Below are 22,345 nucleotides of genomic sequence, written 5' to 3'. Positions count from 1 at the left end.
CCACACCACTTAGAAATCTGTAACCCATTCCCCTGGGTATGGTGCTTGATAAGACATAATTCAAAAGAACAATCAGCTTCAGCATATTACATTATTTGTAAAGTCAAAAATGGTCCCAAGAAAAGCAACCTTGTAAGTGGGCCACAGATATTTTTTTCTAGGCCACCTCCAAAGCTTTTGGTCCATCTTGACAAATGAAAGTGACAGAGTGTAAGGCATGAATCACATTTTAATGAACAAAGGGCAAAACGAACTAGTTTTAAAGCCTTCTTGTGCAACTGGAAAAGAGACAATTTTATTACCATGACATTTGAGGTTGCTTTTAACCTGTGAACAACTCCTTCCATATTAACCTCTGTTAAAACAGAGATGAAAGACTGGATTAATTAATGGATTTCCAGTACAGTCTTATCAGTGAAGGCATTGGTCAGAACCAGGCTGCAAAGGACAGACAAGGTGGGAGAGGGTGAGCTACAGAGGCCCATATGGCACAGGCCAAGTGTCATGTGTCTCCTGGGAAATGACCTAGGTAAAAACTGAAGTCATTCTCATTAGGCCTGCCATTATTCAGACTAAAACTCTGGCTTACACAAGGAAATAAACACCCTGCTTCTCATCATGTTTATAGCATTCATAACTCCAATTTGAATGCCAGTAACAGAAACTGAAAAAGAAACTCATGATATGGGAAATTAAAGAAAAATTCACCATTAATCTTCATTATTCCTTTCAAGCCAAAACATTACCTTTAGAAATAAGCATGGATGAAAATAGCCAAGGAGCATGCCTGCAAAGCTTGCTACAAATGTAAGCCACGTTGGAGGTGATATGAACATTACGGGAAATAAATTTTTGCTTGGGAAGGTGGCAATGACATTTCAGCTGCAGCTTCTCATTTGGGACTCTGATGAGTCAGTTCTCCAGCACAGTATTGGGCGATGAAGGGAGAGAACAGATGAACGAAATCAAAATGAAAGGAATGTAGGTAGGCAGGCAGCTGGGCAGGAAAAGTGTTTTCTTCCCCCATTTTTATGTTTAGGGTAACTAGAATGCACTCTTTTAAGTGACCAATGTTTGTCTCACCAAGATGGTCTTAAACTTTTTGGTTTATATGATATGGAATTGAGAGAGCAAATCCTAATTTTACCACTTCAGTTTAAAGTACTTTGATTTATACTATTAACACCATGAAAAGAGAATGCATAACACTGGCTATGATCATTAGCAAGAAATACATACAGGAGTACTTCAATTAGGAGGAATACTTATTATAGGAGTATCTCTAGTATCAAGGCAATATCTCTTCCCTTGTTGTTTAGTTATATCTAGTCAAATCTAACCAACCACCCTATAACTCTGGAGGAATAATCTATAACAAAGAGTGAGGTTTGGGTTCAGTTAAGCATTGACATTATGCTGGCCATTCCTAGTTTTCTTGTCCTGATTGAATGGATGTGTCATTGGTGACCAAGGCAGGAAAGGCAGAAGAAATGTAGCAGGCACTTGCTGAAACACAGCTTTAAGCACTGGCCAAGGCTGGTAAGTGCCCAGTGGCCAGCAGACAGGAGTGAGGGAGGCACTAGGCAGCTGGGGAAGGGGCCCAGGTGCTAATGGCCTCTATGACTAGCTGCTCCAGAGGTGGTCACACAGGGGAGAATTTGCAGGGTCTTTGTGAGCCACATACTTAACCACACAAGTAGTTCACACAGTCAGAAGCATTGCTTCAAACAGAATGACAAATGACAGAAAATGGGTGACCTAATTTCAAGAGTAAGAAAACTGTGAAAAATGGAGAGAAATACCATAAAAGCCCACTAGACATACATCGACCATACCACAAATAATGTCCCTTTAAATGTGAGCAATAACTACAGGAAAAAACTGGTAAAATATGGTCATACTATAACAATACTGACTATTAGCAGGACAATCACTAGGGCAATATAGTAATTTAATTCTGCTCCCACATGAATATTGTAAAAATGGTTTATGTTAATTGGCATACAAAACGGTATTTTAAATAAACAAGTGCAGAAAAAATAAAGTATCAATTCTCATAAAAATACATTCACCGGCCGGGTGCGGTAGCTCAAGCCTGTAATCCCAGCACTTTGGGAGGCCGAGGAGGGTGGATCACAAGGTCAAGAGATCGAGACCATCCTGGTCAACATGGTGAAACCCTGTCTCTACTAAAAATATAAAACATTAGCTGGGCATGGTGGCGCGTGCCTGTAATCCCAGCTACTTGGGAATCTGAGGCAGGAGAATTGCCTGAAACCAGGAGGCGGAGGTTGCGGTGAGCCGAGATCGCGCCATTGCATTCCAGACTGGGTAATAAGAGCGAAACTCCATCTCAAAAAAAAAAAAAAAAAAAAAAACATTCACCACAATTCATAATGGCCTTATTAACAGAGTTTAAATTTCTTTATGGTTTCCTTTATGATCTATATATTCCCAATCACCACTATGTTTTTGAGGGAAAAATATATCTAAAATTACAGAATGAATGCAAAACTTGCACAGAGCTTGCTTAGAATCCTAAACAAACCATACTAATGCAAGAACACAAACACAATTTCTGGTATCAATGTTCTGTGCTGAGCAGAAATAGTGGCCCCTTACACAGAACCGTCAGTCTGAAACCCAGGAATCTGAATGTGGAAGTATCAAAATTCTCAAAGCCATCTTGAATATTTTTATTAGCTGCTACGAGGTGCAGATTGTATAATAATAATGAAACAAATATAACCATTAATTCAAAACACTTTCCATTTCAAAATAGGAGTATTATAAAATATATAATTTTCATGTTTAAGCTTCTTTTAAGTTTCAGAAGCATCTTTCTTTTAAATGTCTTTTCCTTATAGCTTTGCCTCCAAACTGAATCATGCTCAAGGTTCAAAAATGTCAAATGCCATAACCTAAAACACTTATACTTAGAAAGCTAGCTTCATTACTTACACGAATGACTTCACATTCAAATAACAGTAGTTAAAAAAAAAAACAGTTAATCAATACTTTGAAATACCAGTCCCCTAAGGTTATGTTATATAGGTATAACAGGAAAACAAACAAATAAATAAATGGTTGTGCAATAAAAACCACTTAAATTCCACAGCTGAGTGACAGAAAATCTCTACACCCACATTATAGATAGGTAAACTGAACACTGACAGAAAACCCTCAGACCAGTTCACAGTATCTTGTGATCCCCAGTTCTTTGAAGCTAAGTCTGCAACAGAATATTTCCAAACAACCAGGTTTCAATTTCTTTTTGACTTGGTTATAAGAGTCATCTGAAGAAATACTGTTAATATATATTACAATATGAATGCAAGTAACTGTTAATATATATTACAATATGAATGCAAGTATTCCTATATTATACTAAGAAAAAGGTTTGACTAAAATGTGCAGGAAACTATTAAAATATATAGTTAAAATCCTTTTTAAAATTCCAGTAAAAGAGATACTTATTTTCTCCTACTTCACTGATTGCTGCTCTTGATACTGTCTTCCCTCATGTACTTCGTCTAATTGGTTCTTTTTCCAGTTTCTTAATGTGGAAGCTTAGATCTTTGACTTCAGACCTTTTTCCGCCCGTCTAAACTTGCACTTAATGATACAAATTTCCTGGTAAATACTACTTTAGCTACATTCTCTGAATTTTGATATGTTGTATTTTCCTTTTCAATTAGTTCTGAATATTTTCTAATGTATCTTGTGATTTCTTCTTCAATTCATCAGTTATTTAGCAGTATGTTATTTAATTTACAAGTGGGAAATTTTTCAGATATCTGTTACTGATTTCAAATTTCATTCTGTTATGGCTGAAGGATATGCTTTGTATGATTTTAACCCATCTTTATCTATTGATACAGTCAGGCGATTTAATGATAGGGACACTCTTTGAGAAATGCTTCATTAGGTGAACATTATAGAGTGTACTTACACAAAATCTAGATGGTATAACCTACTATGTACCTAGGCTAAATGGTCTAGCGTATTACTCCTAGGCTGCAAACCTGTACAGCATGTTATTGTACTGAATACTGTATGCCACTCTAACACAATGGTATTTGTGTATCTAAACTAAACACAGAAAAGACAGGGTAAAAATATGGTATTATAATCTTATGGGACCACTGTCATACCTGTGGTCAGCTGTTAACTGAAACAGTTATATGATACATGACTATATTTGTTTTATGGTCCAGAATATTGTGTATCTTGGTGAATCTTCCACGTTCACTTGAAAAGTATGTGTATCCTGCTGTTGGTGAGTGGAGTACTCTGTAAATATTAGGTCAAATTGGTTCATACTGTTGTTCAAGTCTTCTATATTATTACTAATTTTCTGTATATTCTATCACTGAGAGAGAAGGCTTGAAATCTCCAATTATAACTGTGAATCTGTCTATTTCACCCTGAGCTCAGCCTGTTGCTTTATGTATTTTGCACCTATTAGGTACATAAAAATTTTAAACTGTTATATCTTCTTGATGAATTTTACCTTCATTCCCAGTAATATTCCTTGTTCTAAAAATTATGTTTAAAAAAGTACAGTCACTCCAATTTTCTTTGAATTACTGTCTACATGGTATATCTTTTTCTTTTACTTCTCTGTACCCTTTATATTTAATGTGGGTTTCCTGTATACAGCATATCATTGGATCTTGCTTTTTTATCCAATCTTACAATCTCTGCCTTTTAATGGTGTGTTTGGATTATTTTCATTTAATGTAACTATCAACATGTTTTCTATGCATCCATTTGTCCTTTATTCCTTTTTTTTCTGTTACATACTGTGAATTAACTGCCTATTTCTTATGATTCCATTTGTCTCCACTGTTAGTTTATATCAGTTTCAGTTTTGTTCTAAGGTCTAGAACATATACATCTTTTTTTTTTTTTTTGGATAGAGTCTCACTCTATCATTCAGGTTGAAGTGCAGTGGCACAACCATAGCTCACTGCAGCCTTACACTCCTGGGCTCAAGTGATCCTCCCACCTCAGCCTCCTATGCGGCTGGAACCACAGGTATGTGCCACCACCCAGTTAATTTTTTTCTCTTTCTCTTTTCTTTTCTAAATAGAGATGGAGTCTTGACATGTTGCTCAGGCTAGTCTCGAACTCCAGAACTCAAACAGTCCTCCTACCTCAGCCTTCCAGAGTGCTAGAACTACAGGTGTGAACCACCATGCCCAGTCTACAATATACTCCTTTAATTTACAGTCTAACCTTCAAATAATATTATCACTTCATTTATAGCACAAGAATCTTACACATGAAGTATGCTTCCACTTCCCCCATCCTCTAACTCTGTTATTGTTATACATTTTGCTTGCAGAAACTACATAATACATTACCATTTTTGCTTTAAAAAGTAAATGATCTTTTAAACATACTAAGTCAGGAAAGATATCTTTTAAAGTTACCTATACTTACTATTTCTAGTGTTCTTTATTCCTTTGTGTAGTTCTAAATTTCCACCTGGTGTCATTTTCCTTTTGACTGAAAAACTTACTGTAATATTCTTGTAGTAATAGTCTCCTGGTGATAAATTTACTCAGCTGTTGTTTCTTTCAAAAATAAGTTTTTCTTTTCATCTCTGAAAAATATATTTGCTTGATATAGAATTCTAGGTTAACAGGTTTCTTTTCCTTCAGTTCTTTGAAGATGTCACTCCATTGTCTTGCATATTTTTGATGAGAATTTTACTGCCATTCTTTCTTCATTTTTATGTGATGTGCATCCCCTAAATGCTTTTTAAAAAACTTTGTAAGGTGTGAGTACCAGTGAAAAAGGAAAAGAATTTGTTTCCTTTAAATTGACATATTTATCCTACACTAAAATAATCCTAAAAGATATTAACAAAGAAGACAGTAGAAATGTGCATTGTATTCTTGAGTGTGCATATGCACATTTAAGATTCTATAAAACCATAAACTATAAACACATTATGAAGCTAAAATGTGAAAATAAAATCTAAGAGAAACCAACCATAGGTATAATTTCTAGATCCTACAGACATCCTCTATACATTATGTGAGGGATGAACAACCTCACTTCTTAGACTGAGGCAAAGTATGGATTCTACTTGACTTATGATGGGGTTACATGTCAATAAACCCACCATAAATTGAAAATACCATAAGTTGAGAGTGGGGTTTCTACTTGTGATATTTTCAATTTATGATGAATTTATACAGATGTAACCCAAACCTAAATCCAGGACTGTACTGAATGAATATTGCTTCCACATCATAAGGTCAAAAATCATGAGCCACTGTAAACCAGGGGCCATCAGTATCACTTTAGGGTGAAAACTGTTCTTTCCCTAAATTTTCTCACTCTCTCTGGCTGCTTTTACAATTTTCTCCTTCACATTGGCTTGCAGCAATTTATGATGTGCCTTGATGTTGCTTTCACCATATTTTTTTCTTGTTTAGTGTTCACTGCACTTTTGAATCTGTAACTTTTCATCAAATTTATATAATTTTTGGTCATTATAGCTTTAAATTGTATAATTAATTGCTCTGTCGCCTGGTTTCCCATCACTGTTCATTCCGTGACCCAAATCACACTTACATTAAGACTACTTGCTTTTGTCCCACTGTTTACTAATGTTGTGTTCATTGTTTTTTTAATTCTCTGTTCTTCATCTTAGATATATTCTATTATTTTATTTTCTGGTTGGCTAATCTTTTCTTCTGTGGTGTCTAATCTGCTGTTAATATAATCCAGTGTATTTTTCATTTCAGGCATACTTTTCATCTCTAGAGATTCAATTTGGATTTTTAAAAACAGCTTCCATTTCTTTTCTCACTACACAGCCTTTAAGCTACTGTTAATTTTTGTCACTCTACTAACATGATACCCTCTTGAAGAGTCTTCACCAATGCTTCATGTGTTGTGACTTCTTTCTGTTTCTACTATAGGGCAGAATGATTCTCTCTCAGCCTTCAGTGAGTTTCAGCCATTGTTTACCCTATTTCTTTCTGGTGGTTTCCCAATAGTTTCTTCCCACATATATGCAGATAAGGCCTCAGCAAAAGATTCAAGAATGCTCTTCTGCAGACCTCCAGAATGCTTTTCCTGTGCAGCTGTCTCCTCAGGCACTCTGTGCCCCACACATTTAAGCTGCTTTGTACCTCCTCCCAACCCTGCCCAAATCTCTTTGTCCTTAACTGGGGTAGACACTGGGGTAGACACAAGACTCTGCTTGTGCTGTGGCCTAGAAACTGCCTCCAAGCAGTAAGAGTGATCTTAAGAATCATCATGTTGTTTGTGTTCCTTCTTTCAGTTATCACCATTTATACTACCTATTGATTAATGTCTGGCTGTGGTTTTATATACTTTTTCTGGTTTGCTAGTTATTTAAGATGGGAAGGTAAATCTAGTCCTTCCATCATGACTGAAAGTAGAAAGTTAGTTTATATTCTTGGTTCTACTGATTTGTACATGTGAGTGTCAACCAGTGACTTCACTAGGCTTCAGTTTCTACACATGTAAAATAAGTTTTGGAGAACCTTTATTCAGACTGAACTGCTTCAGGATTCTTCTGTCATCCATGTTCCATGAACACATCTCACCCAGGAAAGTGTTACATCCACACTGTCGTATTCAGTAGGCTGTTCACTAAGATCTTGCAATGGGTGATTTCAGTTGACATTTACGCTTGTAGAGGGCACTGCTTATTTTTAAGCACACAGAATAAGTTTCTTATTTTTGCATAAAAGCTCCCAATCCCCTTCCCTAGCTCCAGGGAAGACCTGGATCTAAGCCAGTACATTCCCTTCTCCTGACTGGAGCTACTGGTGTAGAGATGGGCATAGATATAATTGGTCAGTGACTGCAAGGCCCAGAACCTTTGTTCCAACAGCCTGTCCTTGAGGCTGACTAGAATCTGGGAGGATACAGAGTTGGAGACTTTGACAGTCATCTTGTCACCAGAGGGAGCCTAAAAATGAAGAAAGAGCTGGGAGACAGGGTTCTGGTAGCATTTTAAGCCCCCAAGTCAAAGGATATCTTCAACTAACGCTAGACTTTTTCTACTATGTGACACAACAAATTCCCTTTTTTCTTAGTCCAGTGTGGGCTGGGTTTTCTGACACTTAACAATAAAAGTCTCTCAACTGCTCCATCAAATAGTAAATGTGTTCATGGTTTCTAAATAGATTAAGAAAAACACACTGAAGTAATACAATTGTGGAGTAATGAGCTGTAACAGCAACCGTCAAAGCAAACTATCATGCCTCCTAGAGATGGACTTTTCTTTAAGAACAAGGGCATGTGTGCCAGGTAGAGGACAAGAAGAGATCAGGGTTGTGTCACATGCAAGAGGTGAAGTTCCAAACAAAGGCAGTTCTAAAAAGAGAGAGAGGGAGTATAATATTTTAGGCCTGATTTGGACAAATCCATCCACATGGAGAGCTAAAACGTCACCTCTAATACAAAAGACTAGAGGATATCACCTAATGTGACAACAAGCCTCTGACAACCACAACCTAAAAATAGATGTGTTCTTTTAATTTTTAAGTCTGGATAATACCTTACAAAACACGCTAGTTCTATTTTTGCTCCCCAAAGAACATAAAAACATAGAAAATAAGCAGCTGATGACACAGTGGTTCTTCAACTGCTGGGCTACTGCCTTTTCCTTTACAGTTTTCCTATTTTGTAACCAGAAGAATCTCAAGATAATTTAAGACAAGGAATTAGAAAACCTGAAAAAAAATCGATTAGTATGTTTCTCATAAAAAAAAATAATTTATAGTGATTTTCAGCTACCAACAGTTCTTGTGTGGCAAAAATATTTATAAAGAAAAACCATTGCTTGTCATATTTTCTCTTATTTTTTAACCTATATTCCAGTTTCTTTGTTATATATGCACGTTTCTTTTTCTGCTCTCTACCCTTGGGCTCTCTGATGAAGGCAACGATATTTTTGTGTCATGTACTGTTACATAACAAATGATGAACACCGACTAATGATACTAAGTTTGCTGAGATATAGAGTCCTTGACAATAGACAGTAACTGAGGCAAGATGATAAGACATGTATGTACTCTTTAGGCACATGCTTTGACCATTCTACTAACAGTCACGGTAAGCTTCACTCTTAATAATTCTGTCCTCTAGGGAATGGTGACATAGTGGGTCACAAAAAAGATGAAGTGTGATAGTATAATTTGTCAGTTAAAGAAGGTTTGAAACATAGAGACGTGAAATATTACATATGGTATTTCTCCTATTAACTTACAAAATAAGCAAATGAATTCAGACTCAATCCTCAGTTAAATCTGGAAGGTCTGAGTGAATATAAGATAGAAGAGACTATGAAAAGGGGCTTTATAGTACCAACGTGTCTCAGATGGGGGAAAAACCAACCCTTGAGGGTGCAGTGGCTCACGCCTGTAATCCTAGCACTTTGGGAGGCCAAGGCAGGCAGATTACCTAAGGTCAGGAGTTCAAGACCAGCTTGACCAACATGGTGAAACTCCATCTTTACTAAAAACACAAAAACATGGTGTAGGTGTGGTGGCACGTGTCTGTAATCCCAGTTACTTGGGAGGCTGGAGTGGGATTATGGGAGCACTTGAACCCAGGAGGCAGGGGTTGCAGTGAGATAAGATCATGCCACTGTACTCCAGCCTGGGCAACAGAGTGAGACTCTGTCTCAAAAAAAAATTAAAAAGAATTTTGGAAGAGGTGACTTTAAAAAATTATTTCATTTTTAATTGACAAAAATTGTATTTATTGTGTACAATATGATGTTTTGAAATACATGTACATTGTGAAATGGCTAAATTGAGCTAATTAATGTATGCATTACCTTGCATACTCATTGTTTTTCGTGGTGAGAACACGATATCTACTCTCAGAGAGATTTTCAAGAATACATTGTTATTAACTGTAAGAGGTGACTTACAAATTGTGTGTGTGTATATATATACCTTAAAGAAAGTATGGTATTTATGTACAATGGAATATTTATTCAGCCTTAATAAAGAAGATCCTCGATATAGGACACCATGGGATAAACCTGGAGGACATGATGTTAAGTGAAATAAGTCAGTCACAGAAGGACAAATATTGCATGATTCCACTTATATGAGGTATCTATAATAATCAAACTCAGAACGGAGAGTGATTGCTGGGATGGAGGAGGGAGAAATGGGGAGCTGCTGTTCAATGCATATAAAGTTTCCCTTATAATAGATGAGTAACTGCTAGAAGCTTGTGAGTGGGCAACACTATGTCTTAACAATAATACTGTATTGCACAGTTAAAGTTTGTTTGTTCGCTTGTTTTGACACAGGGTCTTGCTCTATCATCCAGGCTGTATTCAGTGGTGCAATCACAGCTCACAGCAGCCTCGACCTCCTATCTCAGCCTCTTGAGTAGCTAGGACCACAGGCATGTGCCACCATGGCCAGCTAATTTTTGTACTTTTTATAGAGACAGTTTTGCCATGTTGCCTAGGCTCAAGTGATCTGCCCATCTCAGCCTCTCAAAGTGCTGGGATTATAGGCATGAGCCACTGCACCTGGCCTTACTTAAATATTTAAGAGGGGAGATCTCCTGTGACATGTTCTTATCACACACACAAAAAAATCTCTCCCCAAAGTTTAAACTACCCTCTGTTGAATTATACTTTGCATACTCACTTGTGACTGTCATTCTGTTTTAGGCAGAGATACCATTTATATTCGTATATGAAACACAGAATCATTAAAAATATGGCATTATTATATACATATGGCACATAAAACTAAAGGTATTTTGCCAGTGTTTATGCATAAAGTCATTCCTTTTTTTTTTTTTTTTTGAGATGAGATCTTGCTCTGTCTCCCAGGCAGTGGTATGATCACAGCTCACTGCAACCTCTATCTCCTGGTTCATGTGATCTTCTCACCTCAGCCTTCTGAGTAGCTGGGACCACAGGTGGACAATACCACACCCAGCTAATGTTTTAAATTTTCTATAGAGACGAGGTCTCTCTATGTTGCCCAGGCTGGTCTTAAACTCCTGGGTTCAAGTGATCCTCCTGCCTCGGCCTCCCAAAGTGTAGGGATTCTAGGTGTGAGCCACTGTGCCTAGTCCCAAACACTTCCTATGTCCTCCTCATCTTTCCCATTATATTGACATTTGCTTTCTTTTCAGTCAGTCTGCATATGTCCAGCAGTCAAGGACTATCTATTACTTATTACTATGTCTCCTCTCATGCCTAACAGAGTGGCCTGCACACAAGTTGTTTGATAAATACTTGAGGGAAGAGCAAGGGGTAAATGGAGCGCATGTGTGCTAGGAAAGCCTGGAGAATCTTGTTTTAGGTTAATGAATATTGTGGGCAAGATGTTTCAACACTGTTAAGGATTTTTTTTTCTTTGAAAAAATTGAATCAGTATGTTCAACAGTAACTTTTCATACATATATTAAAAGAGCCAATCTTTTCAGGGACAAGAGGCTGGAAAGGAAGGTGTTTCCAAAAGATGTCTTCCTCATTTAAAACATTAAAAAAATGATACAGTAGAAAGTTTGAATGGAAGAGATTAAAAACATACTGTTATGTAATTTGCATCAGCGAGGCAGTATAATAGAGATACCAAATTTGGAACATAGGGAATAAAGACATTACAAAACATCTTGAGAATAAAAGGCCATGGTCTGTGAGAATAATGTATCATGGGTTTCTCTTAAGTATAGCAATTTAAATTCTCTAGTCCTATAAATTTCCTGCTGTCATGAGAACGGGTTTTCAAGTAACCACCAAAGGTCCCCCTCATGTCACACTGTATACTCATTTATTTAGTCATTCATCAAATGCTTCTTGAGCATCTTCTAGTTACAGCCGTTTTACGAAACATGGGGAAAGGGCAAGGAAGAATAGAGGGAGGAAAGGAGGGAGGCAAGGTGGTGGTGTGAAGGTTGGTGGGGATAATACAAAAGAGGTGATAGGCACTGTTTCTGAATATGACATTTCACTGCTGTTAATATAAACAGTTTTAGATATTCTTTTATATATGGTTAATTTTAGTTCCCTTTCAAATCAATGTATTGAAAATTTGTCTCTATATGGAACCTAAATAAGATTTTAAAATAAAAAAATGGAACACTTTAATACTTCATAATTCACTATAATTCAATCTAAGAATTTTGAGCTGTAAGAAAACCCTTAGACCATGTGGTTAACTTCACAGTTCATATTAAAGTTATTTTTATTTGTTCATTCATTTTCTATTTATTTTATTATAAATGTGAACCAAATGAAAGATCAAAGGGGGCTTGGATTTGCCCATGTCCTTGGGAGGAAAGGAAAGACTGTCCTCAGCAGGAGTGCCGGCCACTGCCGCCCTTCCACTCATCAAACAGGACAACGTCTAGTCTGTTGGCCAAAATTGCTTTGTTCAATATTGTCTCTTTTTCCTAGTAGGTCTTCAATCAGCAATTTAATTAGCTATTATAAGGTTCATGTTACAGTGTTATTTTAATTACAGTATCAATTCACATTTCAGTATTCATTGTTTGCCTGTTATCTTGGCAACATTAAGTCTATTAATATCTCATATTTTTCATTTATATGCAGAATGCAAGTACCGGAAACTAAAATCAACAATTAATTCGAGACCACCTTAAAAAAATTAAACTCATATTTTTAGTATCTACTCACTATAATTCTTAATGTTTTCTTTTAATTACTTAATTTGCCTAAGTAGGCTAGCTTCTGTTATTATAATATTATATCTACTCTTGATTTTATTATATAGAGCTATCTGAATTAAGCAACAAACCAAAGGAAACATTTAACAGTTTAATTTGAAAAGAGTAAAATAAATACAGAGGATTTCACTGTATTCTGTAGTGCATTAAAAATGTAGCTAATCTTTTTTTTTTTTTGAGACAGAGTTTCGCTCTAGTCCCCAGGCTGGAGTGCCGTGGCACTTAGCTCACTGCAACCTCCACCTCCCAGGTTCAAGCAATTCTCCTGCCTCAGCCTCCAGAGTAGCTGGGACTACAGGCGCATGCCACCATGCTCAGCTAATTTTTGTATTTTTAGTAGAGACGGGGTTTCACCATGTTGGTCAAGATGTTCTTGATCTCCTGACCTCATGATCCACCCGCCTCAGCCTCCCAAAGTGCTGGGATTACAGGCATGAGCGACTGCACCCAGCCACATGTAGCTATTCTTATGTAACATCTAACTCTGCCTGAGAGCTAGGCACAGCCCCCACAATCACGCTAAGATTTTCAGTCACATCATAATCTATGCAACTGGGCAGGAAGAAGAGGATTCAGATGAACCCTTAAGTATAAATAAATGTCAGTATGGATTCAGAAAAAAAAAACACTTAGGGGTAATTTGTAGTAACAAAAATAGTGGCTACCATGTATCTACATGTATTGCGAACTCAGTTTTTCCAATGTAGACAGAGCAAGCAATCTGCCCAAGGTGGTGCATATAATAAGCAAGGTCTTGAGGGCCATGGCTGGGCCTTATTTATCATTTTACCCAGAAAACCTCAGAATGTAGGGTGCAATCACTGCTGGAGGGGTGCCTAAGTTTTATTTTTAATGTTAGAGGTTGTTTTGTTCTCTCTCTCTCTCTCTCTCTCTCTCTGTGTGGTGGTGGGGGGAATTACGATGAGGTAGTTCTTAAAATGAGAGGTTGATCGAGGGGACAGTTACAATTATTTTCATTCTAATTGATGTAGATGACTTATAGTGTAAACTAATAGTTTTTTAGAGGATTTGGTGCATTTATCTGTAAAATAACCTCCCTAAGGGATAAAACTATCCTTGTGACGGATGCTTTCTCAAATCCTTATAAGTAACAATAGAGAGAGAGAGAGAGAGAGAGAGAGAGAGAGAGAGAGAGAGAGAGAGAGAGAGAGAGTTACATAACACAGCAAAATGGAAGCCTTCCTGTTTTATTCTAAAAAACCCCTAAACCCAAAAAAGAAACCCCTGTCTGTAGGCTGAAGTTAGGTCCAGTTGGTTGGTTTGGCTTTCACCTTGGTGCTTGCTTTCACCACAGGTAGAAGGCATTCTTGGCTTCACCTCCTAAAATAAGGTTTGACAGCTGTTTGACTCCACAGAGCAGTATTATATAACAAGGCAGTTTAAAGAAGCAAAAAAGAAAACCACATTGAAATAAGGCTTTGGTGAGTGGGCGCGTGGTTATACAGAATACACTTTTACTACCACAAAAAAATAGTTAATGGCAAGGACATATGAATGATCATCATCATGGAAATGCTATGGGTTTTCCCCACATAAATTTCTGAACTGTACATACAGCAATGACCTTCTAAGTGGGAGAGAACTAACTGCTCCTGCCACAGTCTGAATTCTCTTTGGGATGTTCTTGAAAGTCAAGTATGACTTTCCTCCCTTCTTTCTAATTTTTTATAATGCCATCCCACAGAAACATTTTTTAAATAAGAGAGTAATTTAAATGAAAAGAGTCAATTCTAAGACTTCTGACCTTATTAGCGACTCTAAATAATATGTAATGCAACTCACTGTCTAAAATGAGCTCTTTCTTGAGCATAAATACTCTTTTTTAAGAAAAAGTCCAAGCTGGTTTTCATTATTTTTCAGCTCCAGAGAAGGAAGAAGCTTTCTATTTTTTAAGGCAAAAACAAACAAACAAACAACAACAAAAAAAAACCCCAAGTATCTTTAAAGCAGTTTAGATACAAGGTAGGAGTGACAATTGATCGCAGAGTCAGCACTTTCTGGCTGTGTAGAATTCATTCATTAAAGTCATGTGTTAAAATCGAGAAACAACTGGAAGATACAACTGAAAAAAGAGTTTGTTTATGAAAATTACTGAATTGATAAAAAGCATGTATAATGAACTTGACTTAGCACTCAAATAGCATTCTTAGTAGGTCAATCTGTTTTGCTGAACAAATCACAAAGTACATCTTTGGAGATATATTTAAGACCTCAGCCATTTCTAAACAGTGTACACATAATTTCTTATTTATTACTAACCTAAATGACTTCTTTTGTCATAACTTCATATTGGCAAAAGGATTTATTTGAGGTCATTTTCCTGATAAAAATTCTGTCAGGCCGGGTTATATATCATGCAAGAAGAAACTGAGGCCTAGAAGTCTGCATGTATTGTTTAGGTTCCTAAATGAAAGATGTAGTGAAGGCTAGATACACATATGATGTCTGTTTTCTGTCAGGTATTTAATCTACTAAATTGCTGCTATTCCTTTTTAAATCAAGATATTGGCTGAAAGGTAAGGTCCTTAATATGTTTAAAGAGGAAGGAGAAAATGTTATTTAGTTTATTTGAGAATATTAGCAATTTTTATGTAGCCCACATGTTTAAGAAACATAATTTTATCAAGTAATTTCTCCTTTATCCCAAAATGATCTAAAGATCACAGAAACCTATTCCTTACTATGGAAAATGCAGAGCATATTAAAGGAGTTGGTATTTAGCATTTGAGTGGTGTTAAAAATCAGAATAAATTGCAAATGTGGAATGAAATTATCTAGTTCAGAGCCTGGTACATTATAGGTGCTGAATAAATTAATAAATAAATGAAAGATCACAATTTCCAGCTTTATCACATTTTGAAACCAACTTATTCTTTTTCTAAAATAAAACCTAATGATATTTTTGTCTAAACTAAGAATATTCATGCCTCAAGAACCATATCATAAAGTTGTCTAACTACTGGGAACTTACTACAGAAATGTCAGTGCATCTACCTATTAAATGTAACTGGGTCTCCTTATGCACGACCTCATGTTGTTTAATCTCTGAATTAGATTGCAAAGAACAGAACTTCAAGGCCTTATATCATGCTATAAATACATGCAAGATCTACATATAGCCTGAATCAATACACATATCACCTTGAAAGAAAATTCAAGAACAGCTGATAATCCACATTACACAATAATTAAAAACTACACATACACACACATACATGGTGAAAGCAAATACTCAAAAAGTGGAGAGAAGCTGCCAGTGTCAGCAGCATCAACAGTCCCATGGTAGCCATCCTCCTTCCATCATGGTCAATTCATTAACAGGGGAGAAAAGACAGAAACTATGGGAAATGCAAACCATCTGCTCAATCCAGATGCAATAGCACATGCCTCTTATATCCAAAGCTTTTTACCAGAAACAGAGATGAGATCTTATCCTCTCATAAAATATCCAACAGAGGTATTTAGACACATTTGTATCACAAATAACAATGCCAAAAATCATTAACTGAGACCTTTTAAATATCAGTCAAGACTTTTACCAGTGAGTACACATTGATGAAACAGAATATCAAAACAGCATTAGAGAAAAACGGGGTTGGATTTCCATTAGCTTTATTCAGCTATTCCTTAAGTAAAATCAGGCTTTAAACATCTCATTCCTTAAATAGCAAGAACATTTTAGTCAAGTCATCCTAGTTTTAAAAAAGACATAAGAAGATATTCCTTTAATATTATATATTTCAAGTAATGTGCATTTCTTAATTATAAAAAGCTAAAAGCAAATATTCTTACCTTGAAATTGTGAATCTTTTCATATTTTGGAATTTGCTCGTTTTCTTTCAGAGTTGCTCTTCTAACAAGTGATGTCAACTGCGAATAAGCAAAGAGTTTCAGAGGTTGCCAGATTGTCACAGACGACTTTGGAGAACCCAGTTTCATTCCCAAGGCTGCTATCAATAAACCCTGCTGACGGCCCTCTTGTTTTGATTTGTGAACTGCAGCTCTATTAGTTTTCCTCCCCGACCAAGACTCTTTGGATGGCATTTTGGAATTCACAGGGAAAGAAAACCTATAGTGGTCTATGTCTGTCGATGAAGTCTATTCAGCTAACACATGAGCATTCTGCCAGGCAGCACAGAACCCTAACCTACAGAGAGCTGCAGAGAAACACCACGGAGAGGTGGAGGAGGAGGAGGATGAAGCACTTCTTAAACAGAGGTCGACTAACCAGCAAATTCTTCTTTCTTCCTTTTTTTCTTAAAGGGATCTATATTCTAGCTTCCAAAAACTTGAGTCTGAACAGAAATAAAAACAGTCGATGCTAACATACAAAACGCTCAGCATCTCTCTTTATCCTTTTCTTTTAAAAGGCATGCAATTTTGACAAATGATACATTTCTAAAAGCTTTCTTCTCTATTCAAGATATTAATGTCCATTCTGAATGAAAGATGCCTACATACTGCCTGCAATCAGTTTCTAACAACAGACACCCCGTGAAGTCCCTGGCAGAGAAGGTGGGGGAAGGAAGGGATTTGACAAGGAAGGCTGCATTAGACTGGCCACGGTAAGAAAGGAGCTAACCAATGAAAATCAAGCAACAGTATTTAAGTACTTTATTCCTCAACTCACTGTCTCTCTGTTTCTCCCTCCTCTCATGTAAGAGTTTCTTGCTGGCTCAAGGCAAAAAAAAGAAAAAAAAGAAATCTGTGGGAAGGTAATGAGAAATGAGTGAGTCATGCGTTATTGCAAAACGGATTTTTTAACCTATTAAAAGCAGAGGAAAATTAACATACATACAGCATTAGGTTTTAAAAATAATGCACCACTGCCAGGTAAATTATGAAAGGCTAATCTGTATCCTTTGCTCATTATGGACTGAGGTTAACTAAAACCCGATTTTATTAAAGATGAGAAAAAACTGATAAGTCTTTTGATGAAAAATAAAAGCAAGGTATCACACTATTTTCATGCAGAACAAGGAGCATGCATATCACATTGCTAACAGCTTGGCATGGTCAGTTTTGTCTCTGTATTATGATAGTTTTGTCATGGGCTAGACTGACATAGAAGAAACCACGATTTTAATTCTCTAGTCTCAACATTTTTTTTTTAATTCGGAGAGCTCAAGGTCAGAGGTCACAGTGGAAGCTAGTTGGGAAAAATTCCTTATTTGCACAGGTCCCAGTTGTAACTATTTATAGGACTCAGATATTTTTTGTTTGCTGGTGTAGAAACAGGGTGGCTAGGTGACAGACTTAGCACAATACCTGATTTAGGAGCAGTACCTGTACTGTTTCACTAAGATGCTACAGGACACTTAAATTTCCCATTTTGGTTCCCTAACTACCTCCATTCATCTGTTTCTCATGCTATAATAATTAAGTTTGACCAATTATAATGCCAATGTTACACTGTATTTAAAGCATCTAAAATTCTATGTATTTAAATGGATTCAGTATATTTGTAGTGTAAACAATTTATCTCAGATTTCATAATCTACAGGGGTTATGTTCCCAGTGGATATTCTAGTTTAATTAGAGCATGAAGTGGTTCTTAAGCTATGCTAGATATATTGAAAATAACAAATGATTTTCTAAACATCCCTAAATTATTCTTGTTTACTTGAGTCTTTAGTTCCTTTTATTCTTCTAAAATTATGTCTGACAAAAGGGAAAAGTTAATATTTACATCCATAGGAGTTTCAATTTCACAAATTTGTATACTTACTTAGATAACTTAATATGAGACATAAAATGCTCCCACTGCAAAAAGAAATGCAATGGAAAGGGTTTCCTTTTCTAGCCTAAATTGCTTTTCAGAGTGGACCTACTTTGTCAGATGATGACTAAAAATATAAAGGCCAACCGACTCTTTGACATGTACAGCCTAAAGTGAAGTTTAACCAGTTCTCAGTAGGAACCAGAAAAAGAGTGTCCAAAGGCAAGTTTAACAGTAAAATTTTTTATTCAACAATGTTTAATATCAAATTACTAAGTTAAAGAAAACAATAACACATGTAACCAAAGTAGTATCTTTTTCCTGAGTATTTTGATCAACATCCTATTTTACAGATCATTCCTGTTCTTCAGCTATAGTTACTAAAATTCAACCAAGAACAAAAATATTCATGATAGTTACCCAGAAAATTTACAGCTGGGTAAAAGTAAGTATTTTGTCATTCAGAGGTAAGCTCTACTGTAGACTCTGCAGACTGTACTGTATTTCCTGAGTAATGTTCTATTTAGTCAAGAAATACTGGAATTAACTGCAGTTTGTACAGCTACCGACAACAGCTTCAGATGAAAATAGCATTGGCTGCTCTCAAATGGCTATGGGTTTGGTCACTATTATGCTTTCAACATGGCAGCAACTGCACTTCTGCATTAATTTTGGTGAAGAGCTTGTAAATAACAAAAATTGCTAACTCTAATAATTCAGAACCAATATAATCAATAGTCTGACATTCCAAACAAATGTGCATCACTCATGCTTATATCTAGTAGATATCCATCTACTTAGATATAGACTCTATTAATTATGGCTATCACTTATTAGTTGTTGAGTACATGTGTTCCAGACACCCAACTAAGCACTTTTTATATATAGAATCCCATTGAATCCACAGATAAACCCTCTGAGGGGTAAACTGTCTTAATTTTATAGTTGACATAGCTGAGGCCTACAGTTTACTTCCCAAAGGTGCACAGCTAGTAGGTGGTGGGGTTGGGCTCTTAATACTATGTTATATCCACCCAGATGAGAAAATGAGAGGAAACCATGGAATCTTCTCTCTGATTCTCTTCAAGGTGGTTTCTTTTGTTACCTTCTTTCAATTTTGGGGAGTAGCAACAGATGGTAAGACAGAGTAGCAGTGATTATCAATGGATGGTAAGAAAAATGTAGTAACTAAGATCTATGATCTCAAGTATAGCATGTAGCAGGAAATGCAGACTTCAAGGCTCAATTCAAACACCCCCTCCTACATGATGACTTTGATAATCTGCACCAATCAGAAGTGATCTCATCTACTTGTGAACTTCACAATCTTCAAGACCACCATATTCTACCACATATCAGTTATCTGTGTAGCTATTTGGAATTAGACTTTATATATAATTCTACAAACCTTGAAGCTAGCATAGCAGGTTATACAATAAAAATATTTGGTTAAAAAATAAAACCAAATGAAGGCAGCTATTTTTATTGGGGGGCAGTGTGGCATAATAAAGAATATGATTTGAAATCAGAGAAACTGAAGTTTGATTACTGATCTTGGGAGTTCTGCTTTGTGCCTTGGTTACCTCATCTATATAATATGGATAATGCAGGTCTCACAGGTTACTGGGAAGTTTAAAGAAATGACATACAAAAGATGCAAAGACTATCTGCAGGCACTAAGTACCCAATAAATGATAGGATTACATTTTAATCCTATCATGAGCAGTATTAGCTCAATATTAGCTGTAGCTGAGCCTGATATTAGCTTTAAGTATATAGTGTAAGTATAAGACACAGGTCCCTGCCCTCAAGGAGTCTGTCATCTGCTTTAGGTCTGTATCACATAAGCATGCCTGGAAACACTGCCCTTCCCACCCATTGTGTTTTGTCCCTACCCAATTACCCACACTCTGGATCTAATTGTATTTTTTCTTTTTTGAGATGGAGTCTCGCTCTGTCACCCAGGCTGCAGTGCAGTAGCACAATCTCGGCTCACTGCAACCTCCGCCTCTTGGGTTCAAGTGATTCTCTTGCCTCAGCTCCCTGAGTAGCTGGGATTATAGGTGCACGCCACCATGCCTGGCTAATTTTTGTATTTTTAGTAGACAAGGGGTTTCACCACGTTGGTCAGGCTGGTCTCGAATTCCTGACATCATGCCTGCCCACCTTGGCCTCCCAAAGTGCTGGGATTACAGGCATGAGCCACACTGCGCCTGGCCTTAATCCTATTTTTTTAAAGTCGTATAATGACATGTATGCCAGCTGAGGAAGCAGGGTTAGAAGGGAAATGGAAAGTGGCAAGAAAAGGAGACACTAAGTATTGTTAAGGATCCAAGAACACTGCTTGATGCTTCCCAAGGCTGTCCTATTTATTGGTCCCACAGCCGTACTGGAAGTGTGTTGCATAATGGTCACTTTATAGATGACTGGGGCTCAGTTTCACACAGTCAGGATGTGGAGGTCTGAGCTCAGAATCCCTATATTTTGTCTTCAAAGCCTGACAGCTCTTTCTGCTACCTTATGAGAGTAGTATATAAATATAAGGTATTAGGCATATAGCACCTCTCATATGCTGGCTCTATAAAACAGAAGAAAATGGTTTAACTGAGTGGGAGTCTAAACTGGTTGGGTACATCCCTACAAGGTCATTCTTGATATAAACATCACCAGTATCTAGCTTGTTATTTTCACTGGGAATCTTTGACCTGTTGTCAGACCTGATCCTACCCATCCTTTCTTTTGAGACAAGGCCTTACTCTTTTGCCCAAACTGGAGTGCAATGTTGTGACCACAGCTCATTGCAGCCTCAACCTACTGGGCTCCACTTATCCTCCCACCTCAGCTTCCCGAGTAGCTGGGACTAGAGGTGCATGCCACTATACTCAGATAATTTTTGTATTTTTTTTTTTTTTTGTAGAGATGGAGTTTCTCCATGTTGCTCAGGCTGGTCTGGAACTCCTGGGCTCAAGTGATTCACTGGCCTCATCCTCCCAAAGTGCTGGAATTACAGGCATGAGCCATTGCATCCAGTGATCCTACCCATCCTTGACACAGATATCAATTCTGAAGGTTTATGTGAATGAGGCCTGGATAATGGGATGGGGAATGGGTAGATTCTACAGTCCTCTGTTTCTGCCTTTGTCCATACCATCTGCAATATAGAGAGGAGGACTATAAAAATGGCAAGGAGGAGGTCCTAGCCAGAGCAATCAGGCAAGAGAAAGAAATAAAAGGCATCCAAATAAAAAAAGAAGTCAAACTATTATTCTTCATTGATGATATGATTATTCTATGCTTAGGAAACCTTAAATTAGATTCTGCCAGAAGGCCATCAGAACTGATAAACTATTTTAGTAAGGTTTCAGGTTACAAAATCAATGTGCAAAAATCAGTAGCATTTTTATACACCAATAATGTCCAGGCTGAGAGTCAAATGAAGAACATAATCCTGTCTGAGCACAGTGGTTCACACCTGTAATCCCAGCACTTTGGAAGGCTGAGGCGGGAGGATCACTTGAGGTCAGGAGTTTGAGACCAGCCTGGCCAACATGATGAAAACCCGTCTCCACTAAAAAAAAAAAAAAAATTCAAAAATTAGCCGTGCATGGTGTTGGGTACCTGTAAACCTCAGCTACTCAAGAGGCTGAGGCAGGAGAATCAATTGAACCTGAGAGGCAGCAGTTGCAGTGACCTGAAATTGCACCGCTGGACTCCAGCTTGGGCAACAGAGAGAGATTCTGTAAAAAAACAAAAAACCCAACCAATCAAACAAACAAAAAACAAACCCAGTAACAAAAATATAATCCCATTTAAAATAGCCATAAAGAAAATAAAATACCTGGGGATACAGCCAACCAAGGAGGTAAGAGATCTCTACAA

At 37.0% G+C, this 22,345-nt stretch overlaps 1 protein-coding gene across 23 annotated transcripts in view; it reads right to left on the bottom strand.

The window, feature by feature from the left end:
* The window catches only part of CHN1 (chimerin 1), a 204,949-nt gene that overhangs the window by 28,908 nt on the left and 153,696 nt on the right, over nucleotides 1-22,345 (bottom strand). For 20 of the 23 annotated variants that reach the window (XM_078327356.1, XM_078327360.1, XM_078327366.1 and 17 more), the window contains one exon: nucleotides 16,540-16,617. In XM_078327356.1, coding sequence (XP_078183482.1) covers nucleotides 16,540-16,617 — 78 coding nt within the window. Of the gene's footprint in view, nucleotides 1-15,962; nucleotides 16,067-16,539; nucleotides 16,618-17,377; nucleotides 17,453-22,345 lie in introns of those variants that run through there. The other 3 variants (XM_078327369.1, XM_078327368.1, XM_035304504.3) reach the window with 2 other exon arrangements.

This window comes from Callithrix jacchus, chromosome 6, assembly GCF_049354715.1.
Source record: "Callithrix jacchus isolate 240 chromosome 6, calJac240_pri, whole genome shotgun sequence".
In the NCBI taxonomy this organism is placed as follows: domain Eukaryota; kingdom Metazoa; phylum Chordata; class Mammalia; order Primates; family Cebidae; genus Callithrix; species Callithrix jacchus.
Note: the sequence above shows the minus strand (reverse complement) of the source record. Positions and strands in the feature narration are given on the sequence as shown.